The 27,512-nt window shown below is 41.1% G+C and overlaps 1 protein-coding gene across 1 annotated transcript; it reads left to right on the top strand.

The window, feature by feature from the left end:
* The first annotated feature begins 2,122 nt into the window (after positions 1-2,122).
* CLDN11 (claudin 11) lies at positions 2,123-18,112 on the top strand. Its single transcript, XM_074962917.1, has 3 exons — positions 2,123-2,549; positions 5,510-5,674; positions 16,998-18,112. The coding sequence occupies exons 1-3, from the start codon at positions 2,324-2,326 to the stop codon at positions 17,228-17,230; spliced, it is 624 nt and encodes a 207-aa protein (XP_074819018.1). The 5' UTR covers positions 2,123-2,323; the 3' UTR covers positions 17,231-18,112.
* The last annotated feature ends 9,400 nt before the right edge of the window (positions 18,113-27,512 follow it).

Here is a 27,512-nt window from a genome sequence, read left to right as displayed (position 1 = left end):
CCATTTTTTAGAGTTCACCCACTTTCATAACAGCCTATCCATGTTTTAATAGAAGTCTATAGTTTTCAGGTTAATTTTCCTGTAGTTTCTCAAGTCCCATCTAATAAAGAGACCACCACCACAGAAGGATTTGTTTTAGAAGGTGTGTTCTTCTTGTGCTCTGACTCCTTGGACCACAATTTTTTTTCTCAAATCCTTAATTTTTTATGAAATCTACAACAAATTCTGGACAGCATACAAACAAGAATTCATACTTAGCTATGTCAAACCAAACAACGCAGAAATCCATATGCAACAGCGTTGTTAATTTAAACATACCACAAAAATATGTATTTTTACTAAGTCCCCCTCATTCTGAACCTTATATTATTGTTTATATAGTATCCACAATGTGCTAGCAGCAGACAAAGGCCCTGAGCCAGTGAGCTTTAAATCTAAATAACATACAAAGAGGAGCTGGGATGCAATAAAAAGTAAAGTGATTGACAGGGGAAAGTGATTGACAGGGGAAGCTTAGCATGTGTCTTGTTAGTTCTTGTGCTTTTGCGTAGTTTATTTGCTGAGATGTAAGGCTAAAAGTACTTGAAGTTCTAATATTTTTCAAAGCTGAAAAATAACTATATCTGACAGGGAAAACATTTCATTTTAATTCTGTCTAAAACAATTATTAAATTCATGTTTTCTCTCTGTTCATACTTATTTCTAAGATTTGAAAAATGAAGATTTTGGAGGTGAGATTCTTGTTAGAGATTGACTAGTTCATCTCTTTTTAAAGCCACGGGGCATGACTTCTCACAAGCTTGCAAACACTTTAACAAACTATGTGCCAAGGAAGACTTGCTCCAAACAATCTGAATTCATTAGATTTCTCCATTGGAATGACAGTGATGAGCAGCCCATGGCTGCTATTTATTATCAGTATCTAAATGGTAGGGATCAGCTCCCAATGCTTTCCTTTAACAGCTCTAAACACAAATTAAGAGGAGAAAGCATTTGATGTAATCTTACTTCACGTTAGATTCTTCCCTTACACAGTGCAATGGTAAAAAAATTCCACTAGTGGTCTCCACAGGCACATTTTATTTGTACAGACTCAAAGCTTTGCAATTACACTCAAATCTTCTCTTTGACAAATTCCAAACATTGGCTACTGCAGCACTATGCAGTTCTGCTAGAACTCTGCTGGCATTTGAAATACTTTATGCTTTTTTGCAAATAAGTATAAGAATAGGAAGATCTCCTGTCTCTCTCAACCTTTCTTGACCTGGTTCAGACTAAGAAGGAAAAGTGAATTTTTTCTTCTTTGACATTAAAAAAATGTATTGCTCCTCTCTTTACAGAATAAATAACCTGAAATCTACAAACCTAAGTAATTATGAGTGAAAAATCAGTTACTTTGGGTCTCACGATTCAGAGGTGGAAATAATAAGATGCTGGAAAGTAGATCAGTGAGACATTTTGAGTCTGAATTACAAAGTACTTTGAGAACTGGGGCACAGTAGAGGTAGTGCAGGAACTTGTCTGTCCTTTCTTTCCATCGACAGAGAAGGCATCAGAAAAGATCCCAAGGAAACATGACTGATCTTCACTAGGCTGCTTACTACAGACAGCTTCTGTTTTGGTAAGAGGATCAATTTCTTCTTTCCAGTAACTTTATCTGCCAGCTCTATTCCCTCCCTCCCTCCCTCCCCAGCCCATTCCAACGGGAGTGTCTTAGTGTGATGACCTGTAGTCAGCCCCACAATGTTGCTTAACCTCCACTTTCTTCTGCATTTCCAATAGTCCAACTATTTGATTTTTTTTTTAAATTAAAGCTCTGGCCTTTCCTTTTATTAGTTCAGTTAGCCAGAGAGAGAATGTATTTATAAAAATACAAAGCCACACTCAACTCTGTTACATTCTGACGGTTCTCTGACAGTAACATAGGACCCCCAAGGCAAGGTAATAGAAATGGGGTAAGTCTACACTTCTGAAGCCTTCTCTTCTCCCTGCTCTCTGATTGGCTAGTTTGTCTTTAAGCTCCTTCTTGATTAGCTGGAAGAAGTAGGGCTCCCTGTGTTACTCCTCCCATCTCTGTCAGTGGGGCTGGCAGGAGTTCTGACCACTCCCAGAGGCTGAACTGATCAGAGGCATCCCTGCCACTAGAGCACTGCTCAGGATCTGCTTACACCAAACTCCAGTCCTGTCTGCTGACAGTTTAGGGCAGGTCCCAGCACTTGCTTTCTTCAGCACCAAGGCTGCTCCAGCTTACAAAGCCCAGTCATCTCCTTTACTCTTTACTTTTTGTGCTTTTCCTTTCAGCTGCCTGGCTTGACAGCTTAACATGGTTGCCACCTGCTTGCACCTAGTTGGATTTGTCTCTAGTTTTGTTGGCTGGATTGGTGTGATCGTGGCAACAGCCACCAATGAGTGGGTCGTGACTTGTGGCTACACCATCACCACTTGTAGGAAGATGGACGAGCTGGGATCCAAAGGGCTGTGGGCAGATTGTGTCATGGCAACAGGGCTCTATCACTGCAAGCCACTAGTGGACATCCTCATATTGCCAGGTATGGGCTCCTCGCTGTCTCCCTTTTGGTACAGAGATGAAGGGAGAAGTGCTGCTCCTCTTGCGACAAGTCCTGCTCCAGAGTCGGACCATGGCAAAACTCCAACTGATTTCAACAGCGCAGGATCTCACCCACTAATTATAATACACATAGAATTCAAAATTCTACTAGATTGATACTATCCTATATTTACAGCTAATATTAAAGATAGATTATGGCTAATATTTTAATTATGTCTTAGGTATGATTCTATTTTATTACACTGTCAATGATCCATTTTATTTTTTATTCTTATTTGCTATCATTCTTGATACACTAATTCTTTCTCTCTCTCGTGGTCTACAACTGAGTCTTCTGGGTGCTACTGCCATACAAAGAATACATTATAATAATAGGATATGGCCTAGAGTTTTGAATTATACAATTATTTCTATTAACTTTAGGTTTTGACTTCAGATAATAAAGGTCTTTAAGTAAGCTCTTTAAATAAATAACTAAGCTGCTCTTACAAATATTATAGATCTACTGTATTAAAATATTGATGAGTATAATTAATTTTTAATACTAGATTATTAACAGTTGATTTTGATTTAGAAGACTTAGTCTTGATATTCAAATGCTTTCTGCTCCTATTAAGACTATACAATATAGAACTTTTAATTATACAGTTATTCCTATTTGCTATATTGAATTGTTGTTGATATTTGCTAATTGTGTAATTTGCTAAACTAGTTTCACACTAAAGTCCAAGTTAAACATGATGCGTCACTAAGTTTGAATATGTCCTTTTGTGCTAACTAACCAAACTTCTGGACCTCAGCATATGGATTCTTTGTACAATCTTGGTATCTGTAAATAGTTTAGCTAGCTGGTAGCATTATCCATTTCCATCACCGTCAGTTTTGTAACACTTTTTTATTGTTCTGTGCCTTTGGCCTCCTCCCTGCAATTCAGGAGGGGTAGGAGGAGGAGTGTCCCAGCCACTTTTCAGTGAATTGTTTTTCTTTATTTGTTCACATTTTTACCAGGTGCTCTGAAGAGAGTTTCAGTGAAGGTGGAAAAGCCCTGGATTTGTTTCAGATATTGTCAGTCAGTCAGTGTTGCAGAGCACTAAATTTTGCTGATCACAGGGTTTCTTGCAGTGTCCACTACCACAGTAACTAATTAGACTCCGCTCATATTTCTGTTTATTTTCCTGTGCCTTAGTTTTTAGTAAATTTTCCTTCTTGTTTATTGTTAGTATAGTGCCACACTGCCCACAATATACTTGCTGCGGTAGAAGGCACTGAGAAAACCCCTGCCTGGAAGAAAAAAAGTTGTGCTATTAAACTTTCATTAATAGGTAAATAAATCTTTTAGCAGCAGAAAACAATGCCCCTCTTCAACAAAAATAACATATCACAGACCAAAATACTTCTTGCAGTAACTTCTTTAATACCAGTGGGTATACATCGGGGACTAATTTATCCTGATTTGTCTAATAGCTGAAATCCACACAGTACCTCTTACTGAATGAGTTAGAAGGATTTAAAATGAATGTGTATGTATGTTTAACTGGGACCGATTCTACTGAAACCACACAGGGCTTTTCAGTCTCGTGTACCATCACCTTTTAAAGAGTTTGTTTTCAAGCAGATGTTCAAATGTACACAGAGTCTACATGTCCAAGAAGAGGAAAATGCTTGAACCCTAGTTTCTCATCTGCATGATGATGAATTCTGTGACTTTTGATTCAAGGCACTGTTTGCAGATATACTGTGTGGTATCATCAGAGTTCCTGAACTCATGAATCCTCTTTCCTATGGCAGTGCTGTCATTTCCTTCTGTTGGACAGGATGGGAATGGGAGCTGGGAGTATGTGTGCATTTCCCCTAGAACCTCCCTATCCCATTAAGACTGTGTCCGGAGCAGATAGGAGACTTCCAAACAATAGGAACAAACTTTGTACCAAAGCCAAACATGTGACCCTTTTAACAAAAGCAAATTTTAGCATTATTATTATGTATGTAATTACTTTTAGTTATAATAGGAGTGTATGGCATTTCACAGACAAATATAAATGACAAGTGCCTTGTCCTGGGACACTGACAGTCACCAGCTCTGTGATCTCCTGCTGTCTTGTGTTGAGCTGTTGTTGCATAGGTTAACAGAAGCTCAGTAGAGGACATGGTTTACCTGCCTGCTGAAGTGGGAGGGAGTTCAGCCTATTAAACCCCTGAATCCTGTGATGTCCATATTGGCCTGAGGGATTCGTGGAATTTCCTATTTGTTAGAACTGGTGCCCATCTCTCAATCCCCCATCTAGCCTGGCTGACCAAAGCCTCTGGAAATTTGCCTCCACTGTGTGTGGGGGCTTCAACAGCACTGGAATATTATACAATGAAGTACAGAGTGGAGCTATCTACTGAAGTTCCATTGATTTGGTGGGGGTTCAGTGCCATGGGTCAGCTGGGTACTGCCCGTCCTCACTGCTGGAAGTCCAAACCCCCTAGATACCTCCTAGGAGAGGCTACCATAGGGTTATGAGAAAGAAGTTTGATGTTACAGAGTTGATCATTTCCTTACTTTATGCTCCCTTCAGGATCGATTGGGTTTTGTCCCATATCTCAGCTGTGTCGGGGTGGTTTTATATCCCTGAGTTATAAGACTGTAAATGACCCAGATTGCTCTCATTTTGCATACCACCAGGATGGGCTTTGTGGTGTGGACCATGGACCACTGTCTGAGAACTTCCATTTTAAATTTCCGCTGTTAACCAGGTTCATTTCTGTGTTAGGGATTGGGAACCTAGGAAAATTCCTCCCATGCCAAATTCTTCCCTTGCTGTCCTCTCCTCTGCTCCCCAGCTCCATAGCTTCTTGGTGCTTAGGTAGTTAGTAATATAGGAGTGTTTGGCTGAATATCTCCTCCTGTTGTTTTTGTTTATTAATCAAGACTCTGCTTCCTTTCCTTGTCAACAGGCTATGTCCAGGCATGCCGAGCACTGATGATTGCTGCCACAGTGCTGGGTCTCCCTGCTGTTTTCTTGCTGCTGACTGTTCTACCCTGTATTCGGATGGGTCATGAACCTGGAGCTGCCAAGTACCGGCGTTCCCAGCTGGGAGGAGTCCTGCTCATTCTCTTGGGTAAGGTGCACATCTGGCCCCTGGACATACTTCCCGTCTTTTGATTTAAGGATAACATGCTGTACAAACTGAGTAGGCAGGAGATTACCTGATCCATCGCTCAGAAGACATGGCTGTCTGGGCTTGGCCTAACCACAGCCTGGACAAGTGGACTAACTACATAGTCTGTTGGAGAAAACAAATGCATAAACATGAGGAGGAGAACAAATAAAAGATGCAATGAATGATGGCGGGGGGAGGAGAAGGGTTTCTAAACCCTACTGTGTATTGTCTTAAGGAGTCCTTTGGCATCTTGCTCCAAGTAAAGCACCCAGCACGAGTCTACAGTAGGGTGATCAGTAGTGACAGACACACAGCTGCCCATGGGTGATTGATTTGGCTAGCTAGCCTGCAGTAGTGTTACTATGTTTGTGGGGTAAGGCAGGGGAGAGCGGGAACATGAATTAGATTCCCATTGCCAGGGGTGCTGGAACTGGCGGTGCTGCCGCATCCCCGGCTTCAAATAGTATAACAAACGCATGGTTTACATCATCAGTACCCCCACTATAAAAAAATTGTTACAGCGCCCCTGCCCATTGCCCCAAAGTTGCCTAGAGAAAAAGATTAGCCCCCAAATTCTCCTTGTCTTAGCTCTGTGCCTGTGAAGTGTCACAGGTGGAATCACATAAAAATAAGTTGAGTGTAAGGGTGAGGAAAGCAGGATTAAGAAGGTACAAGTCTTGCAGGCATACTGGCTTCAATAACAGGACAGGGTATAAAGTTGAGGGCAAGGACATGTGCCCGCATACCCTCAGCAGTTCTTCCCTATGTGACCCGTCAGTCTTGCCCTTTCCCCCTTGACTCTGAGTTACTCTCACAATTTCTTCCCTTTCTCCGTAACTGAGTGGGAGATTGTTTTGACCAGAATCAGACTGTGAAGCTCATTGTCCCAAGTGTGACACCTGTGTATTCTTGAGGCCTCGTCATCTCGACAACAGCCTTGGTGTCTTGTTTTTATCAGTTTGTTTAGCAGGGGAGGAGGGGCGAGGGAAAGTGGCCTCTTTGTGCAAGCTCTGCCTCGTCCTTGGCTTTCTCAGTGTGGCAGCCAGCACTGACATCATGCAGTTGTTGTGTTTTTTTTTAATTTTGTTAAAGTGAACACTGGGTGTAGTTGCCACAGCAGAGGTAGTCAGTGCTGGGGCTTGGGAACTGATGAGCGGCTGCAGCGCATGCCAGGGCTGGGGATTGGAGCACAAGGGTTAGTCAGTTAAAGAGGAGTGAGCACAGCAGAACAGCTCCAGTCTCCCCCTTCCCCCCACCCCCACCCCCAGTTATGAGTTTAGCCTTTAATTTGCTGTTCATTCTGCAAATAGTTCCAGCAACTAAACACCTATAAAAACACCATGTGACTTAATGTTTTTGAAGAGCATCTTGGAGAAGTCCTTTTGAAGTCCTTGGAAGAGGGGCAGCTCCTCTCATCTCTGACCTGAAGGGAATCCCTTCCATAACTAGACTGAGTCTCCATGCCTGCTCAGTCCTTGGGCTCTCTCCTGACAATTCCAACAAGGGTATGATGGTAGGTTTTGCCCCTCTGTGGCGCACTGGGAACTGGGCTGAGTCCCCAGACTCATTTAACAGGCCACTGGTCAGAGGATAATACTGTAATGTATAGTGAGACTGATTCCATGCCTGTGATGCTGGGGCCTATAGCAGTGCATCTGGATTTTAAAAGGATATTGTCACAAATGGTGTCCCTAAAATCAGATATATAGGCCCTGTGTGGGTTTGCAGGTTTGCCAGACCATCCCTATTGTAGGCAGTCAAAATAGAGGGCTAATGTAATGTGTGAACTCATCACTGACCACAGTCTAAAACCTGGAGCACCAAAATAGCCAACCTTGGCAGAGGGGGATCCTGGTGGAGGGGTGAAATAAGAGGGGGGAAATAGTCCTGGCTTGTGTGTCCCAGCTCTGTGGGGTGCAGTGGTTGGCGGATCTGAGTAGAGATGGATCCGCTAGCCCCACCATAAAATTGGGACGAGAGAGGTCTGAATAATGGATCTTTCAGTTCACCACCAATTCCAAATAGTCAGCACAAAAATTTGTTTGGGGTCAAGCAGATGTTTCCTTGACCTGAAACAAAATGTTTTGTTTAGCTTTTGAACATTTTCTAATGTTTTTAGATTTAAAAAAATAAATTCAAGGAAAATCTCAAAACAAAAAGTCATTTTGTATTGAAAAATCAAAACAGTTCATTCTGAAAATGCTAAAACCAAAACATTTCCATTTTTTCAGATTTTTTTTTTTTTTGACCAAAACAATGTAGCCAAATGGACACAAAGTTGTGAAATGTTTCAGTGTCACCAATCTGCATTTTTCACCTAAAAAAGTTTAGGTTGAAAAATTTAGCCTCACTCTCATTGGGACACAGGAGACCAAGCAGAGCTGGATGTGAATTAGTAGGTTCCAGAAATCCTATGCCTGCATCAGGACCCTCTGGAGCTGCAGATGATGAAAAAGGGTCTGGCTCATAATTCTTTTCTTCTTGAGATTTCAGTTACTTTCTCATTATTTGTGAGGAGTTTGTTCCAGCTGAGTAGCTTATGGCAGCTGACTGAGAGGTAGGATTTCACTCAGAGCAGGAGACCGACAAATGGGTAACAAATTACAATGACAATGTTGTGTTAGCCTATGATGCAAAGAACTGAAATTTCCTATTGTAAACAGTGCTGTGCCCTGTGCTTATAGGTAGGCTTCTTGGGCCCAGATCACTACTTACTGACACCGGTTTTACATTGGTGTAATTCCTTTTGAGTCATACTAATATAAATGAGAGGAGAACCTGGCTCCTTAAGTCCAGAGAAAAGCAAAATACATAGCCATAGAAGCACTCACCGCTATACCACACTCTCGGTCACAGTAAGTAATGGTATGTCTACGCTGCAGCTTGGGGGGGCGGGGGGGTGCTGCCAGCCAGGGTAGACAGACACAGACTAATTCTGTTTGAGTTAGCGCACTAACAATAACAGTGTGGATTTTGCAGCATGGGCAATAGCACGGGCTAGCCACCTGAAAACAGACCCAGGGCGTGGGGCGGGCTTGTAGTCTGGTGACTAGCTCCTGTGCTGCACTGTCCACACTGCCGTTTTTAAGCATGCTAGCTTGAGCTGAACTAGCATGTGTTATCTACCCTGTCTGGGACGTACACTCCCAGCGGCAGTGTAGACATACTGTATGTTTCCAACCTAGCAACTCCTTTGAGAAAAGAAAGTGTTAATGTTAAAATGACATGGACCAGTTAATACTCCTTAGGCATGATTCTGATTGCTCACTGATTTTTCTCCATTGCGACCAATGGAATAACTCCTTATACACACTCGTGTACATGAGATCAGAATCAGTCCCACTGTCTGTAAGGGCTCAGTCCTGCAAGGTGTTGACTACCCATGTCAATGGGAGTGGAGTGTGTTCAGGAGGATCAAGCCCTGAATTGCCTAGCAGATGTTTGGTGCTGTATAAATAAAAATAAACAAATTCCCTAACCCATGTTACCAATAATACTATGGCGGATTAAAACCGAACATACTTGCTTTCTCATGTTGTCTGCTCTAACCCCTTTGGCCCTAGTGTAGCACCTTCCACTACAACCTTGCTTACTCTGTGCATTTCACTCAGTTCCACCAATGACAATATATTACTGTAGTCAGTTTTGCTTTTTATTCTAATCAGTTTCAAATCACTTTCACTTTCTGGCTCTCCTGCAGTAGCACAGTGCTGCAGTGTTTAAATTGTGTGGGCATTGCAGGGAAATGTTTAAAATAAAACTGCTTCAGTTAGATTACAAAAATCATGAATGCATCATAAGCTTTTTAAAATAAATTTTTACACCGTCTAAATTTTCTCGGTCAAATTTGGCCAGGTGTGGTGTCCTTGGAATGTGAATACTGGACACAAGTACATGACTTGGTACCACTGCAGCTTAATGATTTGTCCTCTGGAAAACAAATATGGTGTTGCCAGCCCATAGCATTCAACAGTCATAAGTCAGGCCCCAAAAATCATGAGATTGAGTTAAAATGGTTGTTTTTATTTGCTGTCGGATTATCTAACCTTTGTGGTTCGCATTTTCAATACGGGGGCAGGGAGAGCTTGGTGATTTGAGCATGGGCCTGCTAAACCCAGGGTTGTGAATTCAATCCTTGAGGGGGCCATTTAGGGATCTGGGGCAAAAATTGCGGATTGGTCCTGCTTTGAGCAGGGGGTTGGACTAGATGACCTCCTGAGGTCCCGTCCAACCCTGAGATTCTAGGATTCAAGCTTTTTTGAACAACCATGAGGACTAAAAACTTGCTTTTTTCTTAAATGAAGGCTGAAAATATCTCACTTAGTCACATGACTCCTGGAAGAAAGGCTTTAAGAATAATACCAAATTTGGTGAAATTTGAGCAGAAATCACAAGAGTTGCCAACACTGTAAATATCCCTATTAATTTAAGAAATTGATGTGCGTTTAGCACTGAAATTGTTAAAAAGAAAAACAGAGGTCGTGATACACATTATGGAATTTAAAATAACGACTGAAAACTTGCCAGGAAAATAGTGGGCTCAGATATTCCATTGATTTAATGTCCACTGAAAATAGCAAGGCTGAAGTAAGAACAATTGTACATGTGCACACCGCTCTATCTTGTGTGCTGATGTATATTTTTATGTCTGCTTTAATCCCGTCTGTACTAGGGAATCGATCTGTTGCTGCAAACAGCTGTCAGAAGTGGTTCCCTCTGATTCAGTGCTGAAAACAGTTCAACTGCTAGTGTTGATGGAACAAAAAACAGACTAGCAGCCAAACTGTTGGTACTTGTTTTATGGGGATCCATTGCTGATAACAAAAGGTCAATTTCCTAGTGTAGATTGGGTGGGGTCTGAAATAAAGGATGGTGAAAAAAACCCAAATACCTACTATTCTGATTTTTAAAATTAAGATAACTGGAAACCGCATTGGTTATTTTATACATTGAATAATGGAAAGTCTGTAAAAGATTAAATTGGGGTCAGCCAGTTCTCTCATAATAGCCCCATTCTTGGAAGTCTGATAGTTTTGAATGTTATAAAGTCACATTTAAAATAAAATTATCGCAGTCAAGAAGGAAAGATTGCCTTTTATTTTTTAATCTCCAATTTCTGCTAATCCTCACACACTCTAAAGGAAAACTCCAGATTGTTTCCCCTTTGAGAATCCAGAATCATTTCATTTCGTTTTAAAAGAAGTGTTTAATATAAAAAGAAACCCCAACATTCTATTAAAGAATTGGGAAGCTACCATTTGGGTAGAATGAGGATCATAGAAACTTGCTCTGGATAACACTGAATAGGAGAGAACAGGAGACATTGAGGCAGATTTCAGGGAAATTTCCATGTGCAGTGACATTCTCCCTAAGTATAACACTGTCTTAATATACACTGTCTCTACTTACTTCTTCTACGGATACTTTCCAATGCTTTTATAGTAAAGCAGATAGTGGGGACTCACTCCCCTTGACAATATGTCAAGCTAGATTCACGCTACTCTATCCTCTACACCAGCCCCCAACCCCCTTTTATGCTCCCTATTTAGGTGAATGTACCACCCAATTAAACTAAGTTTATAATGCAGAAGATTAAGAGTTTCAGTGCAGTGGTCTGAACCCCTGCAAGCACATGGACAATCGACACATTAATGGCATGGTTGGGATTTAGTGTGGAGGACATGACAATATGAATTTATAGTAGTATGATGGAGCAAGTATAAATGTATGGCATGTCAATGCCCAGTCTCATTTGTGAGGGGTCATGGGCTGGCTTAGTAAAAATCCTAGGCAGTATTAGCAGGAAAAGAGAAGTAGGGGCAGTTTATATTCAGGCAGCTTTGTAGAGAAACCTATTTCACTAAACCCTTAATCCTGCCTAAAAATTACCTACAAAAACTCCTGCTTTTTCCTTTCATTGCTATACAGAGCAAGTTTTCTTGAATCCTGCTCTGTCACTTCCAGAGTAAAATCAGAGCCCGCTGACTTGTAGAAATATTGAAATTGTGGCATGTTCTTTCCCAATATTTTTGGGGGGATTTACATTGAAATGTTACCCATGCAAAGTATTGGGAATCCAGCAGAGTTTGAGCACATCCCTCATCAGGATCAACAGACTCATTTAGAACTGGTGGCAGCTGGTGACAACCAAATGTGGGGAGGTGAAACTGACCCATAGAGTGTCTTTGATTGGCTTGTGTTGCACAGAGTTTCCCAACATTGTCAACATCAAAATAAGGTGGTTTACACATAGTTTATCCACATATACAAGAGATGTTATTGTTTCAATGACCCTGAGAGCTCTTCTCATATCAGAGCAAGTGTTTTCTTCTGTCCTGTGTTGTGGGGGAGAGGTCTGGAAGGATAAGGCTCTTATAGTCTATGGACATAAATATATTTTTTTTACCCAGTGCCGACAGAAAAGAAAAGATGATTGTACCCTTTGTGGGCAACAAAGAAGCTTTTTACATGAGCCATCAGATGGCTTTGCAGATTCTCAGTTGATACATTCATGTTTGAAAACATTAGAAGCTCATGGATTTTCTTGTTTGTAAGAATCAGATAAAGCTGACCTACATTCAGGACAAATTCAAATCCTCCCCACCCCCCCAAATGTCCTTTAAAATCCCCTTGGTCTTTCTCTTTTGGGAGGCTCAAAATTATTATTGGCTTTATTAGCATCCTTCAAATGTTCATCTCTTTTCCATAAACAAATATTTTCTCTAATAATAACGGCAGCCATTGGGGTTGCAATCTCTGCTTTCCTGGACAGAGTCTCTCACTAGTTCTCTGCTTTAACCAAACAGTTTTCCTTTTTCTTTCCCCACATCTTTCCCCTTGCAACTTTAATTTTTGACACAATCTCAAGATATCTTTTAACACGGTTGGTGGAAATCTGTAACTCTGCCATAGTCTTGTTATTGTTTTGCTCTGATTCCCTGATAGCCACAAGGACGGAGTCCAGCACAGCTTGCTCTTGCAGGAAATAAAACATTGGCAGATTGATTCTTCTCAGATGTATGAGCCATAAAGAATTATTGTTTTAGGGCCCAATCCTGAGAGTGCCTAGTATCATCAACTCCTATTGCCTTCAATGGGTGTTAAGAGCACTCAGTGTTTGCAGGATCAATGATAGACCCTTAGTGAGGGTGATTATTATGAACTCATATAGCAATGAGCATGTTCAGAATGCAGGGGCATGTTTTCTCACTGCTTTCAGCAGCCATGATCATATTATGCCAAATGGTATTTTTTGACCCTGGTTGCCTATAAAGTGCTGCATTGTTTTTCAGTTGGTCACTTCTGGCTTTTAATGCCCTTAAGGGTGTGGCTTCTGGCTGTATGTGAAACTTCCTCTATAACCTGGGGACATCTGTGTTCACACACCAACTGCTTCATAGCATCACAATCACGCTGTAGACTGGAAAGCCATTGTACCATTCCTGCAACTTTATGAAGAAGTTCTATAGAATTTAATTTTATAAAACCCCTTTGGAGTAGATTTTTTTGACCATGCAGTAGAATGTAATAGATTTCAATCCTTGTTATAGAATCCTACTGGATAGTTCAAAAACCCAGAAAAAGGATCTAATTTTCTGTTTAATTCTATAGGTTTTTAGAGTAACTTCTGTAGACCCCTGTTGTTTCTGTCCCTACTAAATTCTATATCTCTTCTCCCACAGGGAAGTGGAATTTGCTCCACAGTTAAAATCTGTCTCCTTTCTCTGTCTCTTTTCTCTGACCCCTTTAAAAAAAAAAGTCTGAGCTTTTTCCCCCTTACGCTATTTTTTAATCTGAATATTGTTGTCCATCTCTCCTCTTACCTTTCTCATCTCCATTCCTTTTTTGGACTTTCTCCCTTGCAGCTGATTCCTTCTTGTTGCTGATTCTAATTTTTCTGAGAGTGTTCTTAATTTGCCTATATTATGTTTATGGTGAAATATGTTATATGGTGCCCTGAGTGGTGAGGCACTTCTGAAATGCATATATTCCTGTCCATGTGGGACCTTTCAAGGAGGAGTATTATAATAATGTGAAAGGGGCCTGAGTCTCTGCTCACTTACTCTGGGGTGACTCGATTGACTTCCCTGAAATTGCTTCTGGTACAAACAAGAAAAGAATCAGGCCTAACCTACATAGCTTATAATTAAGGAATAGGAATAAAAGGCGAGAGTTTTGTTAGGGTTGTTTTCTTATGGGTCGGAGGCATATAGTTTTCATGTGAACTGAAGTCAGTTAAGCTATATGGATTTACACCAGCTGAGAATTTGGCTCATAAATCGGTGGAGCTATGTTGATTTATTTCAGCTGAAGATCTGACACATACATTTTACTTGCTTGCCAATAGATATTGCTTTTATGTTTGAACTGGAGATGTGTTTTCTCTGCCCTCCTATGGAATTTTCCTTATTTCTGAATACCTTCAAATCATCCATTCCAGGGATGACTTTTATCCTTGGGCCATAACTATACTTAGGCTTTGCAGAATTTCATTTTTATTTTAAATCATTTTAATGGGTATATCAATGTTTATTTTTAAACATTCTTTTCTATTTAAATTTTCACAGTAGCTGAAAAATGATGTGTTTTAAGCATTTTTCAATTTTTATTTATTTAAATGTTCACAGTTGCGGGAAATTATGGGAGGCTCAGACAATGTGTGGTCAGACAATATGAAGTGAGCTGTAGCTCACAAAAGCTTATGCTCAAATAAATTTGTTAGTCTCTAAGGTGCCACAAGTACTCCTTTTCTTTTTGCGAATACAGACTAACACGGCTGCTACTCTGAAACCAATAATTATTTAATAACAATAGAGCTTGAGATTCAAAAAGTTAAAGCTTTATAACTGTTAAAACACAAACTGTCAACATCAGATCGAAATATACAAAGTAAATATCCTTAAATCAAACTCTAATATGTTCTCAAGCAGTGTTTTTCTTACTTTTCCTCAATTTGTGTATTTATGGTGAAATTGACGTTTATCGATAAATACCTAATCCTTCCAGTTCTAATTATGTTGCCTTTGGAATGCATCAGATTGCACCAAATGGCAAGTGTCTTTTTGTTGTCCTTTAAGTGCCTGTGAGGATATTCCTACTTTCTCTCTCCCACTCTGCTCAGATCTCTCCTGTAAGGCTTTTATCCTCCCACGTTCAGGTTCCCACCCCTTCTGCAGGTTACTCAGTTCAAATACTGAAGATAAGGTTCATGAGAACCCACAGTGGGCCTGAAGGACAAGGAGGGGGAGACAGGGCATGCTACTGTTTTCTCAAGGGAATATAGGCTACGCCTGTCATATCTAAACTCCACACATTTAATACACAGACAGGGCAAGACTCTGGTCTCTGTTATGCAAGTGCAAAATATTCCTTCTACTGTGCAATATAAAAGGACTATAAAGTATCCGCATACTCTAACTTCTGTGATGTGTTTATGAAAAGGGCACATTTAGCTTCTTTTCGAATCGGTAGGAATGATTTTTAACATCTGTTTATATCACAATCGCGTCATTTTGCATTCTGTGTGATCCTGCTCTCAACTGAAGTCAATGGGAGTTTTTCCATGGACTTCATTGGGAGCTAGACCTTGGAAAGTAACTGAACTATTGAGGGTGATCTTTAAAATCTTAAATATAGCCTTAGCTTGGGGTATATAAACGGAGGGAAGCAGAGGGAGAATTAATTTGTCTACTTTGTCAATAGCCCATGGAGTCTACGCACAAATGTATTCTATGTGCACTAACTGTAAAATAGTCAGGGTAGTTACTCTTTATTTGTTGATATGGATAATAGTTTAGAAAATGATACTTATTTACTAGCGATGATCCGCACCAATTGGAAACTCCCTGCATAATTCATAGCTTCATCATGTGCCTCACCCAACTGGCTGTATTTTGGGAGGATGGTTTTTATGTCAGTAGTATTGTCAAATCTGTGGAGACACTAGGGTTGGGATTGTCTGTAGCCCTGCATGTTGTGTATTCATTTACATCCATGTAAAGTGGGTGGTGTTCTGATCTGGTAGCACTTTGCTCTGGTGTAAATGACTACATGAGCTGCTGGGCAATGAGGGTCCGGCTCCAAGTGTTTTGCTATATTGAGTTCTGGTTGGATTGTCTGTTGATATTATGAATTTTGAAGCCATTTTACCAGTCAGATGCCAGTGCCTTTATTTGTTTTCTTCGGCACTAAAAGCAACAAAGTAAGGCCTCAAAGCCATTCAAAGTATACCCACTCTCCCCTGCCCTCGCCAACCCAAAAGTTAACTTGGAAGAATGGGTAGTTCACTGCTTATCTTTAGGGTTATTGGAGTCAATTGCAAGAAGTCACTGAAGTCAGAAGTCATTGACTTCTGTGGGGTCAGGATTTCATACCCACTGTTTCTTCCTCTGTTATCGTGCTTTTAAACTTACTGGCAAGTGACTTTCATTAGTAACACTGAATTGTTTGTAGATAGGCTTGAAAGGGTTAAATTTGAACTGATAAATATTGGTAATTTTTCTTCTCCTCCCCACCCCCCCAAAACTGCATCATAACCTGAATTTCATTAGTATTTGTGGCACCTTAGAGACTAACAGATTTATTCTCTAAGGTGCCACAAGTACTCCTGTTCTTTTTGCGGATACAGACTAACACGGCTGCTACTCTGAAACATGAATTTCATTGTTAACCATCAAAATAGATAGAGGAAGCAGCATTAACTGAGAGGAAGAGAGAGTGAGGACCTGAAAAGGAATTTGCTATCCCATCCTGCCTAAAACCGAAATATTAAGAAGTGAATATTGTGAAATATTGTGATCTGTAAGTTTATTCCTGAATCTGTTGCACATCTTGACATTCATTGAATGTTGATTGTTAAACAATGGTGAGTGACCCTGAGGTCTTAAGTGTCCTGTAAAAATGTGCCAATGGTTCAAGGTCTCCAGCAATAAAAGCTACTGTGATCTGCCAGGTCCCTAAAGGATTGAAAACAGAATCCTTCCAAATTTGCGGTGAAGTGCCCATTGCCCTCCTGGAAGGGCACTCATGTCAGTGGGAGCTTAAGGGCACTTGCTGTCTCCCAGGAGGTGCCATGCAGGATCAAGACCCAGTTCTTGAGGTGCTAAGTAGCTTGCAATTTTTATTGACTTTGGTGGGAATTGCATTTGCTCAGTCTGTCATGTGATCAGGCTAGCAGCAGAAGCCTGTGCCTCACATTTATTTAATGTAGCTCACATGACTACATCTATGATTGGACTGGATTGATGTGCTGCAGTTACTGTTGTTTTTAATGTCTCCCCAGCATTGTGTGGTATCGTTGCTACTATCTGGTTCCCTGTGTCTGCTCACCGTGAGACCACAATTGTGAGTTTTGGATACTCCCTTTACACAGGCTGGATTGGATCTGCCCTTTGCCTCTTTGGTGGCTGCGTCATCGTCTGTTGCTCAGGAGATGCTCAGTCGTTTGGTGAAAACCGTTTCTACTACGCATCGGGATCCAGCTCTCCTACCCATGCTAAGAGTGCTCATGTATAAGCAACCTTGAGACTCCCCAGAGCCTTCATCATCACATGCTTTTACTGGTGGACTTGGGTGCTTTGGGTTTGTTTGTACTGTCACACACCATTGCCAAGCTCCACAGTGGAGGATTTAAAAAAAACACATCATGAGTGCCTGATATTTTAAAGCATGAAACCCCCACTTTTGCCTTAAAAGACACCTCTAGCAAATCAGACCAGGCCATGCCCCATTTATTTCTTGCTGATTATCCACCCTAACTTCTTGCATTCATGATGCTCTTGGTAGTTCCACGTTAGCTGGTGGTTGTTTAGTTATTCTTTTTTTCCAGCTCCCATGATTATGGGAGTGTGGAAGAGATACTTTCCCACTGTTAAAGTGACTCTGATAGCTTCTCTGAATGCATTACCATAGGCTTCTCCCCCACTCAAGGTCACTCCTTTGGCAAAGTTAGGATGGAAAGGGCAGGGACAGGGAGAGACTGTGCATTCCAGGCACACAAATGTTTCTCTTTTGTAAGATTGGGGGTGGAGGGAAGGTTGTTTGCCTTTCTCTGTAAATACTTCTTTTGGAATTTGATCATTTTAGTAACAATGTTTTTCTAAATTCATCAGTATGAAGGAAATGAAACCCAAAGGTTTGAATTACAAGGTAAATGGTGCATTTGTATATAGCTTTAAATGACATGAGGGGGCTCTAATCCCCACTATCCATGTTTTTTTTGTACAGATCGGTTACTAAAAAAATGTATTTTTACATTGATTTTTTTAAAAAAACGTTCTTTTCTTTATTCCAATTAATTTGTGTTCTGACTTGCATCCTTAAAATGGAAGTTTTTTTAACACGCAGTATAATGTACCGGTTACAAATACAGTAAATTCCAGTGAATACTGATGATGCCTTTGTACTTTAAATGAAATATTGTACAATAAACAAAAAAGTATGTGCAAACACTGGCTTTTTCTTCCTCCCTGTGTGTCTGCAAATATCTATTCCCAGTTATGTTTTTATTCAGTTTTCCCAGTGATTCTGAAGGATTTTCTTGGTGATTCAGGGAGAGTAATTCTACTCTGTAGTTGGTCTGTACTGCTCAGTATCATTCTGATGCTGTGTTGTAATTATCAAAACCCAAGTGTCAGACTCCCTGTGCAGGAGGTATTTATTTATAGTACCATTCATTCCTTGCATTAACATTCCAAATGATAGCTTGAGTCAGCATAATTATCAATAATCTTTTCTATGTCTGGAAAACGTAGAAATCAATATTGTTAAGGTGATACAACACACTAATGTGGACATAGTTATACCATTATAAAAGTGCTTATACGGGTATCGTTTAAAAGCTATCTCAGTAGAAGCACATTTAGAACAGAGTAAGGGCATGAACTTGGGCCCATAGAAGTCAATGTTATAGCTCTCATTGATTTAAATGGTGCAGGATTAAGCCCTAATTGCATCCTCACTGGAGGCTGAACTGATTTAACTATATTGTTAAATCACATCGTTATCTGAAATAGTTGAATCAATTCAAAAACTGTGTAGACCAAATCTTCGAACGAGAAAAGGGAATAGCTCTGATGTTAGCAAATGCAGTAGTGTGTACTTCACTCAAATTACCTACCTTGCGTTAAAATGGTAGTGAAGACATGGCAACTCTGCTTTTAATTTAGGTTAGCAGCTCGAGTTCAATCCCAGCTCCATTACTGTCTTGAACTTGAGCTGCTAACCTGAGTTAAAAGCCAAGTTGCTGTGTCTTCACACCTGTTTTAACCAGAATTAAGAACACACCTTTTCTGCAATGTAGACATACCCTTAGTGACTGAGCGTCTGATCCAAAGTTAACGGCTCCCACTGACTGAAATGAACTTTGGATGATGCTGGAGATAAAGACCTTGAGCTGGATTGTTTTCTTTCACCCCAAAATAACTCCGCTGATTTCAGCAAAGTTATTTCCAGTTCATCCCTGTGTCAGTAACAGGAGAATCTCTCCCCCTGTGTGTGTCTAAAAATTCCCTGAGGGCCTAATGCTGCAGTTCTTAGTGTGCTAAGGCAAAATCCAGATTGAAATCAATGGAAGTTTTGACTGAGGGAAGATTAGAGTGTGTTGGCCCTTCATGTTTTCTTAATGTACCCATTGGTAGCAACACGTTTCTTCATGTTCCTGAGACCCCAGTACAAAGGAAATGCCTTTTTGAAGTACTCAGGGAAATCAAATAAAACGTTTTGGGGTTTTTTCTCTTATGGCTGGTATACATTAAACAAAACATGGAGAATTAAATGGAATTATTTTACTGGGGGAAAAGGAATCCTAACTATTTCAAGCACATAGGTGTGAACCATAAGAATTTTCTTGAGCACCAATTTACTCTAATATTTTTACCAATAACTTTAAGATAATAAGAGGCAACACTTTTCCAAGCCATTTATTTCACACGACTAAACATTGGTTGGAATGTTAACAATGTGAGGTGCCTTCCTTTTAGAGCACACTGCTGATTTCTGTTTTGATCATTATTGGGTAATCTTTGACGGCAAGCGATTTCACTTACTGCTCCGCTTTTACAGATCTGCGTTCCTGACTCCAGCCTAGGTTGACTGACTACACACTGCTAGCAATTTACCTCTGAAGAATGATGAGGAAGGACAAGTGCAGTGTCTGGTCTATGCTGGCATTTGGCTTGCTTGGGAAGACATTAAAGATAGAAGGGAGGGGGTTGAGCACAGATCTGGGAGCCAGGAACTCCTGAATTCCAATCCCTTCTCAGACATTTGCTTTCTTCATGGCTTTGGGTGTGTCACTTAACCGCTCTGTGCCTCAGTTTCCCTGTCTAGGAAATGGGAATAATAATCCTTCCTCATAGAGTTGTGGTGAGGCTTAATTCAGGTTTATGATACTCTGTAGAAGTGCATATTATTACAATAATTTATTTATTATTCACTAGTGTTGGTAGTGGAGATGGAAAGGCAACTGGTGTTTCCTGACTGACCTCAGGAACAGATCTGTTAATAGGGAAGAGCACTAAAGAAATCATGCGTGGTCTATATAGTAATGAAAACAAATGGTAGCTATTGGCAAAGGTAGTGAATGGGGACTAGACATGAAAAATGATTAGGGGACTGGAACACATGACTTATGAGGAGAGGCAGAGGGAACTGGGATTGTTTAGTCTGCGGAAGAGAAGAATGAGGGGGGATTTGATAGCTGCTTTCAACTACCTGAAAGGGGGTTCCAAAGAGGATGGATCTAGACTGTTCTCAGTGGTAGCTGATGACAGAACAAGGAGTAATGGTCTCAAGTTGCAGTGGGGGAGGTTTAGGTTGGATATTAGGAAAAACTTTTTCACTAGGAGGGTGGTGAAACACTGGAATGCGTTACCTAGGGAGATGGTGGAATCTCCTTCCTTAGATATTTTTAAGGTCAGGCTTGACAAAGCCCTGGCTGGGATGATTTAGTTGGGGGTTGGTCCTGCTTTGAGCAGGGGGTTGGACTAGATGACCTCCTGAGGTCCCTTCCAACCCTGATATTCTATGATTCTATGACATCTCCTGATACCTAAACACTGGATGGTCCTGGGGATGGAGTGTGGATGAACGAAGGCACAATCCTTAAGATCCAGGCCCTGCAGTTAGAGAAAGCAGAGCAGAAAGCAGTGGCTAATTTTGGCCAGTTGTCTGCACAGGTGGGGGTCAAAATGGCTGAGCGTGTCTCAGCTGAACACTCAAGAATGGGGGAAATTGGTGTGTCCACCTGGGGAGGAGGTTATATGACAGAATGGGGGGGAGAATGTTCAGAGGAGGTAGCGTTGGAAGTGGGGATGATTAGGAGGAAAGGTTGTTCAGGTGCCATGAAAGTTTTGGTGGATCTGGGCCTTGTTGTGCCATAATCCTTCTCTTCCAAGGTACTGAGAACAACACGGCTCACGAGGATGGGACACTTCAGCTCTCTCCTCCTCTTCTCCTTTCCTGCAGAAAGCCATGCTGGAAGGCTTAAAGGGGTATGGTACTAACAGGTGAATGTACTGTTACCACTCTCAGACTTTAAATGTTTTTTTTAATGTATTGATTAGAATGAGGCCGAAGCCATGACACACAGGCTGGAGTGGAATTCCCCCAAACTTTGGGGGAGGGGGTTCAGACCCAGAGCTCTATTTTAGCCTCCTCGCCAGGGCTGACTCAACACAAATAGTGTTGGTACTGAGCTGCCTTTGGGGCCAAGCAGATCCAAATGTGGTTTTCTCACACTGCATTTTGTTGTGTTGTATTGTTCTATACAATGTACACAATGTGAACTGTAACTCCCCAGTTCTTTGGCAGAACACTTGTGCTCATTACATCACAGGCCTGGTACAGTTAGTTGTTGTATACACTCAAGAGGAGCAATAAGTGCGGTCTTTGATATGTGGGCACCATGAAAGACTGTCTAACACACAGATGTGCAGCGTTGTGGAGACCGGCCTGTGACTGTGGACTGTGCATTGGGGAATGCTGCTTTATGCTGAATAGCTCCTCCTCAGAGAGCCAAAGGAGGTGATTGCCTCTTGGAGAATTCCCACAGCAAAGGCTGTTGGAACACCAGCCTACAAACCAGGTAAAGCCAGAGACCTGTTGATTCCCAAAGCTTTAACCAAACTCCCATTCAATTTGTATATTTTCTGTGAATAAAAATGTGTCTCGAGTTGTTTAAAAGTAAACTGAGGATTAGAACAAAGGGTTATGCAGCTACGTCCTGGGGCAGGAGGAGTGTGTCTCTATTAGGTGACACAAATTGCAGTACAAATATGAATAGTGAAATGTAAAAACTAAATAGTGGCATTCAGCAAGAGCTTCCCATTGAGGGTAGGGCTCATCATTCCAGGGGGAGCTCTGAGAAGCATGCTGCCTCACAGCAAGGACCTCCCCGTGTTCCTCCACAGCCAGCTACCAAAGTTAGATTGCAACAGTTCTTCTGCTTGGGGTCTGCAACTTCCACGTGGGTGGCACAAGGGCGTGGGGAGGATGCATGTGTCTCATTGCTCACTGACACAGGGGCTGGTCATAGTCTGGCCTGACATGTCTCTTTGTTTGGATTGGAGCTCAGTCAGTGACCTCACTTTGCTTCATCTTCCCCATTAACCCCCTGCCACACCCTCACTGCTCCTTTTTTATAGGCACCTGCTTAAGGCACACACTGGCAATAGTTTTACTCTGCAGCCAACTGTGGTCCAGAATAGTGGGTGCAGCTGTCTGACAGTCAAGAGATCCAGGTTCTATTCCTGGCCCTGCTACTGGCTTGTTGTTTGGGCAAAATTCCTTGCCTCATCTGTAATTTGGAGAGAATGTAAGGTGTGGATGAAAAATATAAACTGCTAGATCTCTTTATTCCATTAGAGTACAGGGCCCCTCTTCAGTTCAGTTTTGTTTTATGGCCTTTGTTTTTAGTAAACCTAAATGCATGTCATTAGTATAACAACAGCTTGCTTTGAAAAGAGCCTGTGCATTTCATCTACTCTAATTTTTCGCAAGATAGAGCCAAACCAGCAGTGAAAAATGAGAATTGTTCCTTGCAAATCTCAGAATCAGAAATACCCTGCATGCAAAGGCATATGGCCCATAGCCAGCACTGATTTAATTTAATGGCTGTTGAATGTTGTCCAGATTTCTTTGCTTATCCTAGATTATAAATCAATTAGTAACACCTTCTTAGTGCTCTTTGTAAATATACAGCAGACCCATGCAGTCAAATGGCTCCCCTGGACCCTCTTTGTTCTCACTGGTGTGATCTGCATACCCTGTAAGTCTCTGCTTCGCAGTAATGCAAGTGTCATTTTTGCTTTGGGCTTCAATCTCTCATCTGCCTGAACTATTCAAAGGCAGCTATTCCATGATAGTCCCAGACTGTAAGGTGCAAAAATGTTAATGGTCCCAGCATAAAAGTGGGTCAGTATTTATTTTCACAGACCCTGCCTCACAGATCTTTACCTTTCTTTCTTTTTACCTTGTGTTCATCATGTGCAGTGAGAGGGAGCAGCTCAGGCTTTTAACTTCTCTTGCAGTTAGGAGCTGTTAAAGGGATGATTTCAATTAAAAGATGCTTCTTGGTTGATGGATGCTTAAGTTTGTTTTGGAACATCAGGATTTTAAATCCAGAATTTTTGATTTGACTGATTGTAGAGCTGGAGCAAAACCTAGATCTGGGTTTGGATTCTGAATCCCCCACCTGCAGAGTTTGGAGCTGTCTGGATCCAGATTTTTGGGTGTGGCTGTTTCAATTAGGGCTGTGTAAAACTTTCATACTCAAAGCACAGACCATCTGGTTTGGTTTCAGGTTTTATTACAAACACAAATGTCAGGCCATATTCACCAGCTGCACAAACCTTTCTAGGCTGAGTTTCAGGGAGAGAATTCACTGAGTGAATGGAGAGATAGAAAGGGATGAGTTTGGAGATGAGTTGGGCCCAGTCTCAAGTGTTGAAGGCCTATTTTTGGTTTGGGGTGGAAACCATGGAACACTCTGTTGCTTCATCTGAGTTTGACGTTGAGAATTGGGTTAATTCAAACACAAACTCACAGTAAAACTTGGAGTCAGTTCCTCTGGTGGTGGTGGTGGCATACAGTAGATGTACCCTAGCTAGTGAATCAACAGGCACCAGAATGGAAAGAGAAGGTCATGCAAAGCAGAACCACTGTCCTCTTTCCAGCTCTCTGAGAGGCACACTTCAGCCATTGCAAAGGGCTGTGTTTGCATTTTCTTGGTTTACAGGTTGATGGTGTTTGATCCCAGGGAGACCGTTCTGATGCAGGAATAAAGTTTACTACAGGGAAGAAACAGACATCGTCAAAGCAAAAAATGTGATTTTCTGTAAACTCCAGTGTCCTGCCAAGTGGTTGCCAGGATATTAGTGTTGGCTGAGGTGAAGGGACAGCTACTGGAGGAACCACAAACGATCAGAGAAAAAATACCTGTTTTTCACACTTCCAAAGCCTCCCTCTGTCCTGGTAGAATCTCCAACTCCTGCATACCTCTGGACTGCATGGGCCAAAGATTGCCTTTAAGAAACATTCTCAGCTCTTGGCTCTTATTTACTGACCTAACACCTCAAAATATAGTTTTCCTGGGTGGAAGAAGAGCTCCATACTGGGTGTAATACTGGCTCTAAGAGCTAGGCAGTTGAGTTATTCACTTGGTCGCGGCTGCCCTCATCACACAATTAATGATTCTCAGAGCAGCTGGGAGGTCAGAGAGGCAGTATGACCTACACAGCAAGAATCTCTCTCTGCTGAACACAAAACTCCCACGTGAGGGTTTCTCTGAGACTGTGCCAGATGCAGACCATCACCTATTGGGTATGTCTCCCGGCCTGAGTACAGTGACTGACGCTAGCAGGGCTTGAGTTAGCATGCTAAAAATAGCAGTGTGGATATTGTGGCTCAGGCTGGAGCTCAGGCTTTCAAGCCTAGGGCATGGTGGGATTGACAGCCTGAGCTACAGTGTCCACACTGCTATTTTTAGTGTGCTAGCTTGAACCCAGCTAGTGTGACTATGTCAGTGCAGGCTGGGAGGTGCTGTGTAATAAACGGTAGAGATGACAACCCAAGTAGGGGAGCATGTACTAAAAAGAACAGACCTGCAGTTACCAGTCTACAAAGTGGATGCAAAGACGAGTGGAGGGAAATCTTTCTAACTCTCAGCTGAGGCTCCAGCTAAAATGAAACAGCAACAGAAGGCTCAGGTTAATGCATTAATACATAGCAGAGCTCAGGCAGGTTGGCAAACCAATGAAATATTTCAGGAACATTTTATGAATTTAGGTTTAAGATGTTGATGAATTTTTCCATTTCAACAAGTTCCAGCCAGCTCTAGAGCTGCTTCAAAACAAAAACTGCTTGATTATAGGAACGTTCAGGGTTTTGCCTTTATTTTTATTAAAATGAACTGATTCTGGGAAGAACAATTCAAAAGTAGAGCCTGGCCCCTTGGCCTGCAGGAGCACCTAAACTCACAAGTTCTGAACCTGTGGGTCATGACCACCAGGGGGCATCATGAGCAGATTTCAGCAGTTGCAACCACCCTCATGGCTAGAGGAGAGGATGAAACATTTTCTCTGTTGTAACATGGGGTCACAGAATGGAAAAGACTGAGAACCAGCGGCCATTTGGGCCTTTTACACCCACCTCTTATTAATACAACAGCCCATGCCCCAAGTACCTTGACAAGGCCTTTATCTGAGCTTGTCACTGTGAATCTGCTGATAGCATATGGTTTGAAAGGGTGGCAGAATGGAAAAAGACAGACACCATAGACTCAAAAAGAAAAGGAGTACTTGTGGCACCTTAGAGACTAACCAATTTATTTGAGCATAAGCTTTCGTGAGCTACAGCTCACTTCATCGGATGAAGTGAGGTGTGGCTCACGAAAGCTCATGCTCAAATAAATTGGTTAGTCTCTAAGGTGCCACAAGTACTCCTTTTCTTTTTGTGAATACAGACTAACACGGCTGTTACTCTGAAACCATAGACTCAGTGAGCAAAGGGCAAAACAGTCAGGGAGTGAGTGGTGTGTTTCTCTTGCAATCCCGACAAGGCTTTTTGTGTATCCTCTCATCCTGCATGCTCCCAGCTGTGAAGAGGAAGGGGTGGGACCTGTAACTGCCACTTTGAATTTACTGGTCTGCATCAGGGCTGATGCAATTGGTCTTGGTTGCGAGGGGAGGGTAAAAGAACTAGTCTAAGAGGCAGAATATGACACTGTTTGATACTTAAAACTTTAATAGTCAACCTGCTGTCACTTTCTTAGGTTTTTATTGTGTAAACTAATAACCATTTTTCACAACAATGCAAGTAAATTCCAAAATCAGCCCATTTAAATGATTCTTCTACAAAGGAAATTTTGGAGCACTTAAGGCAAAGTTTGTCTATATTTAACTTCAATTTAGCATTGAAAAAATATCATACCTTCAGATACTGATCAGTTTAACAAAATTTATATGGGATTTTTTTCTTTCCTTTTTTGGTGTTGTCTTTCAGTTGAAAGCTTTACATTATTATGGAAATTTATACTAAGACACAGGTTTCTCTGGCTTCCTTTATAAATTCATTTTTTAAATGTAAAGGCACACAATAAAGCTTTATGCATTTATTAAAATATACACATTTTGGTAAATTTAGATTTCTTTTCTTGGTATCTTGATAAGTTTATATATATATAATATATATATAGTATCAACAACACTCATTTGAAAATAAAAATCACTCCATATCACATCTGCATATTTTTTTCTTTCTTCATGACACACCACAAGTTCCCATTGTACAGTGCACCAATGGGGTTTTGGAAACCACAAATAATATAAAATAATAATATCACAAACTTGTTAACAAATACATCAATTCATACCAGAACTGCAGAGAATTGTTACACCAGAAAATACCATCTGCATAAAAGCAAGTTATACATCATAAGACCAAACAAAATGAAAAAACGTAAAGATCATTTACAAGCTGAATTTATAACACCTGATGTCAGTGTGTGATTTATTTTCTGCAGTAAGGATGCTAGAATGCTGGGTCTTGTAATCAAATTGTTGTAACCACGTGCTGTGAAAAAGTTGTAGAGGGACTAAAATCTGAAGTTGGCCAAAAAGAGTTGAAGTGTTTATGCTTCATCAGGATAATATTCTGGTTCCTTTGAAAGGGAGGTATTATGATCATCAGGATGTAGTCACCACTTGAACAGAGGGAATGAAGTGTGTAAATTAATTCCATTAATGTTAATTGGAATTATAGGGTACGTATAGGCTTGCATTTTTTAAAAGTGCCCATTAAGTTTGGATGCCCCCATTTCTGAGGGCCCAATCTGAGACACTGAACATGGAATTACACCCACATCTCCCATTTGACTTCACTTGTTTGGTGTGCTCAGAACCCCTGAAAGTGAGGACCTTTAAGTACCTTAAATTGGCCACCCAAAAATGGAAGCACCCAGAATTAGTGGAGACTTCAGAAAATTTTGGCCTTGATTTTTTTCCCTGAACATCAAAGAGCCCCAAGATTCTGCTACTAGGGGAAACATGGATGACTTGCAACCAGAGATGGACCTGGACCCCAACTTTCAGCGGTTCTGAACTTCCTCCAAATTCGTGGTAGTTGGATCTAGGGTTTGCATTGAGGCCCATCTCTGCCACAAACTGGTAATTTCCACATGTGTTTATACACCTGTCCATTGGTAGTTTTAATTGTTTGAATAAGGGAAAATATTATAAACCATACGGCTTGACATTGGACTATGCTAATTGTTTCTTAATCTACTCCTAGGAGTTATCAA

The sequence above is a fragment of the Natator depressus genome, chromosome 9 (assembly GCF_965152275.1).
Source record: "Natator depressus isolate rNatDep1 chromosome 9, rNatDep2.hap1, whole genome shotgun sequence".
Lineage (NCBI taxonomy): Eukaryota > Metazoa > Chordata > Testudines > Cheloniidae > Natator > Natator depressus.
This window is presented reverse-complemented; position numbering and strand designations above follow the sequence as displayed.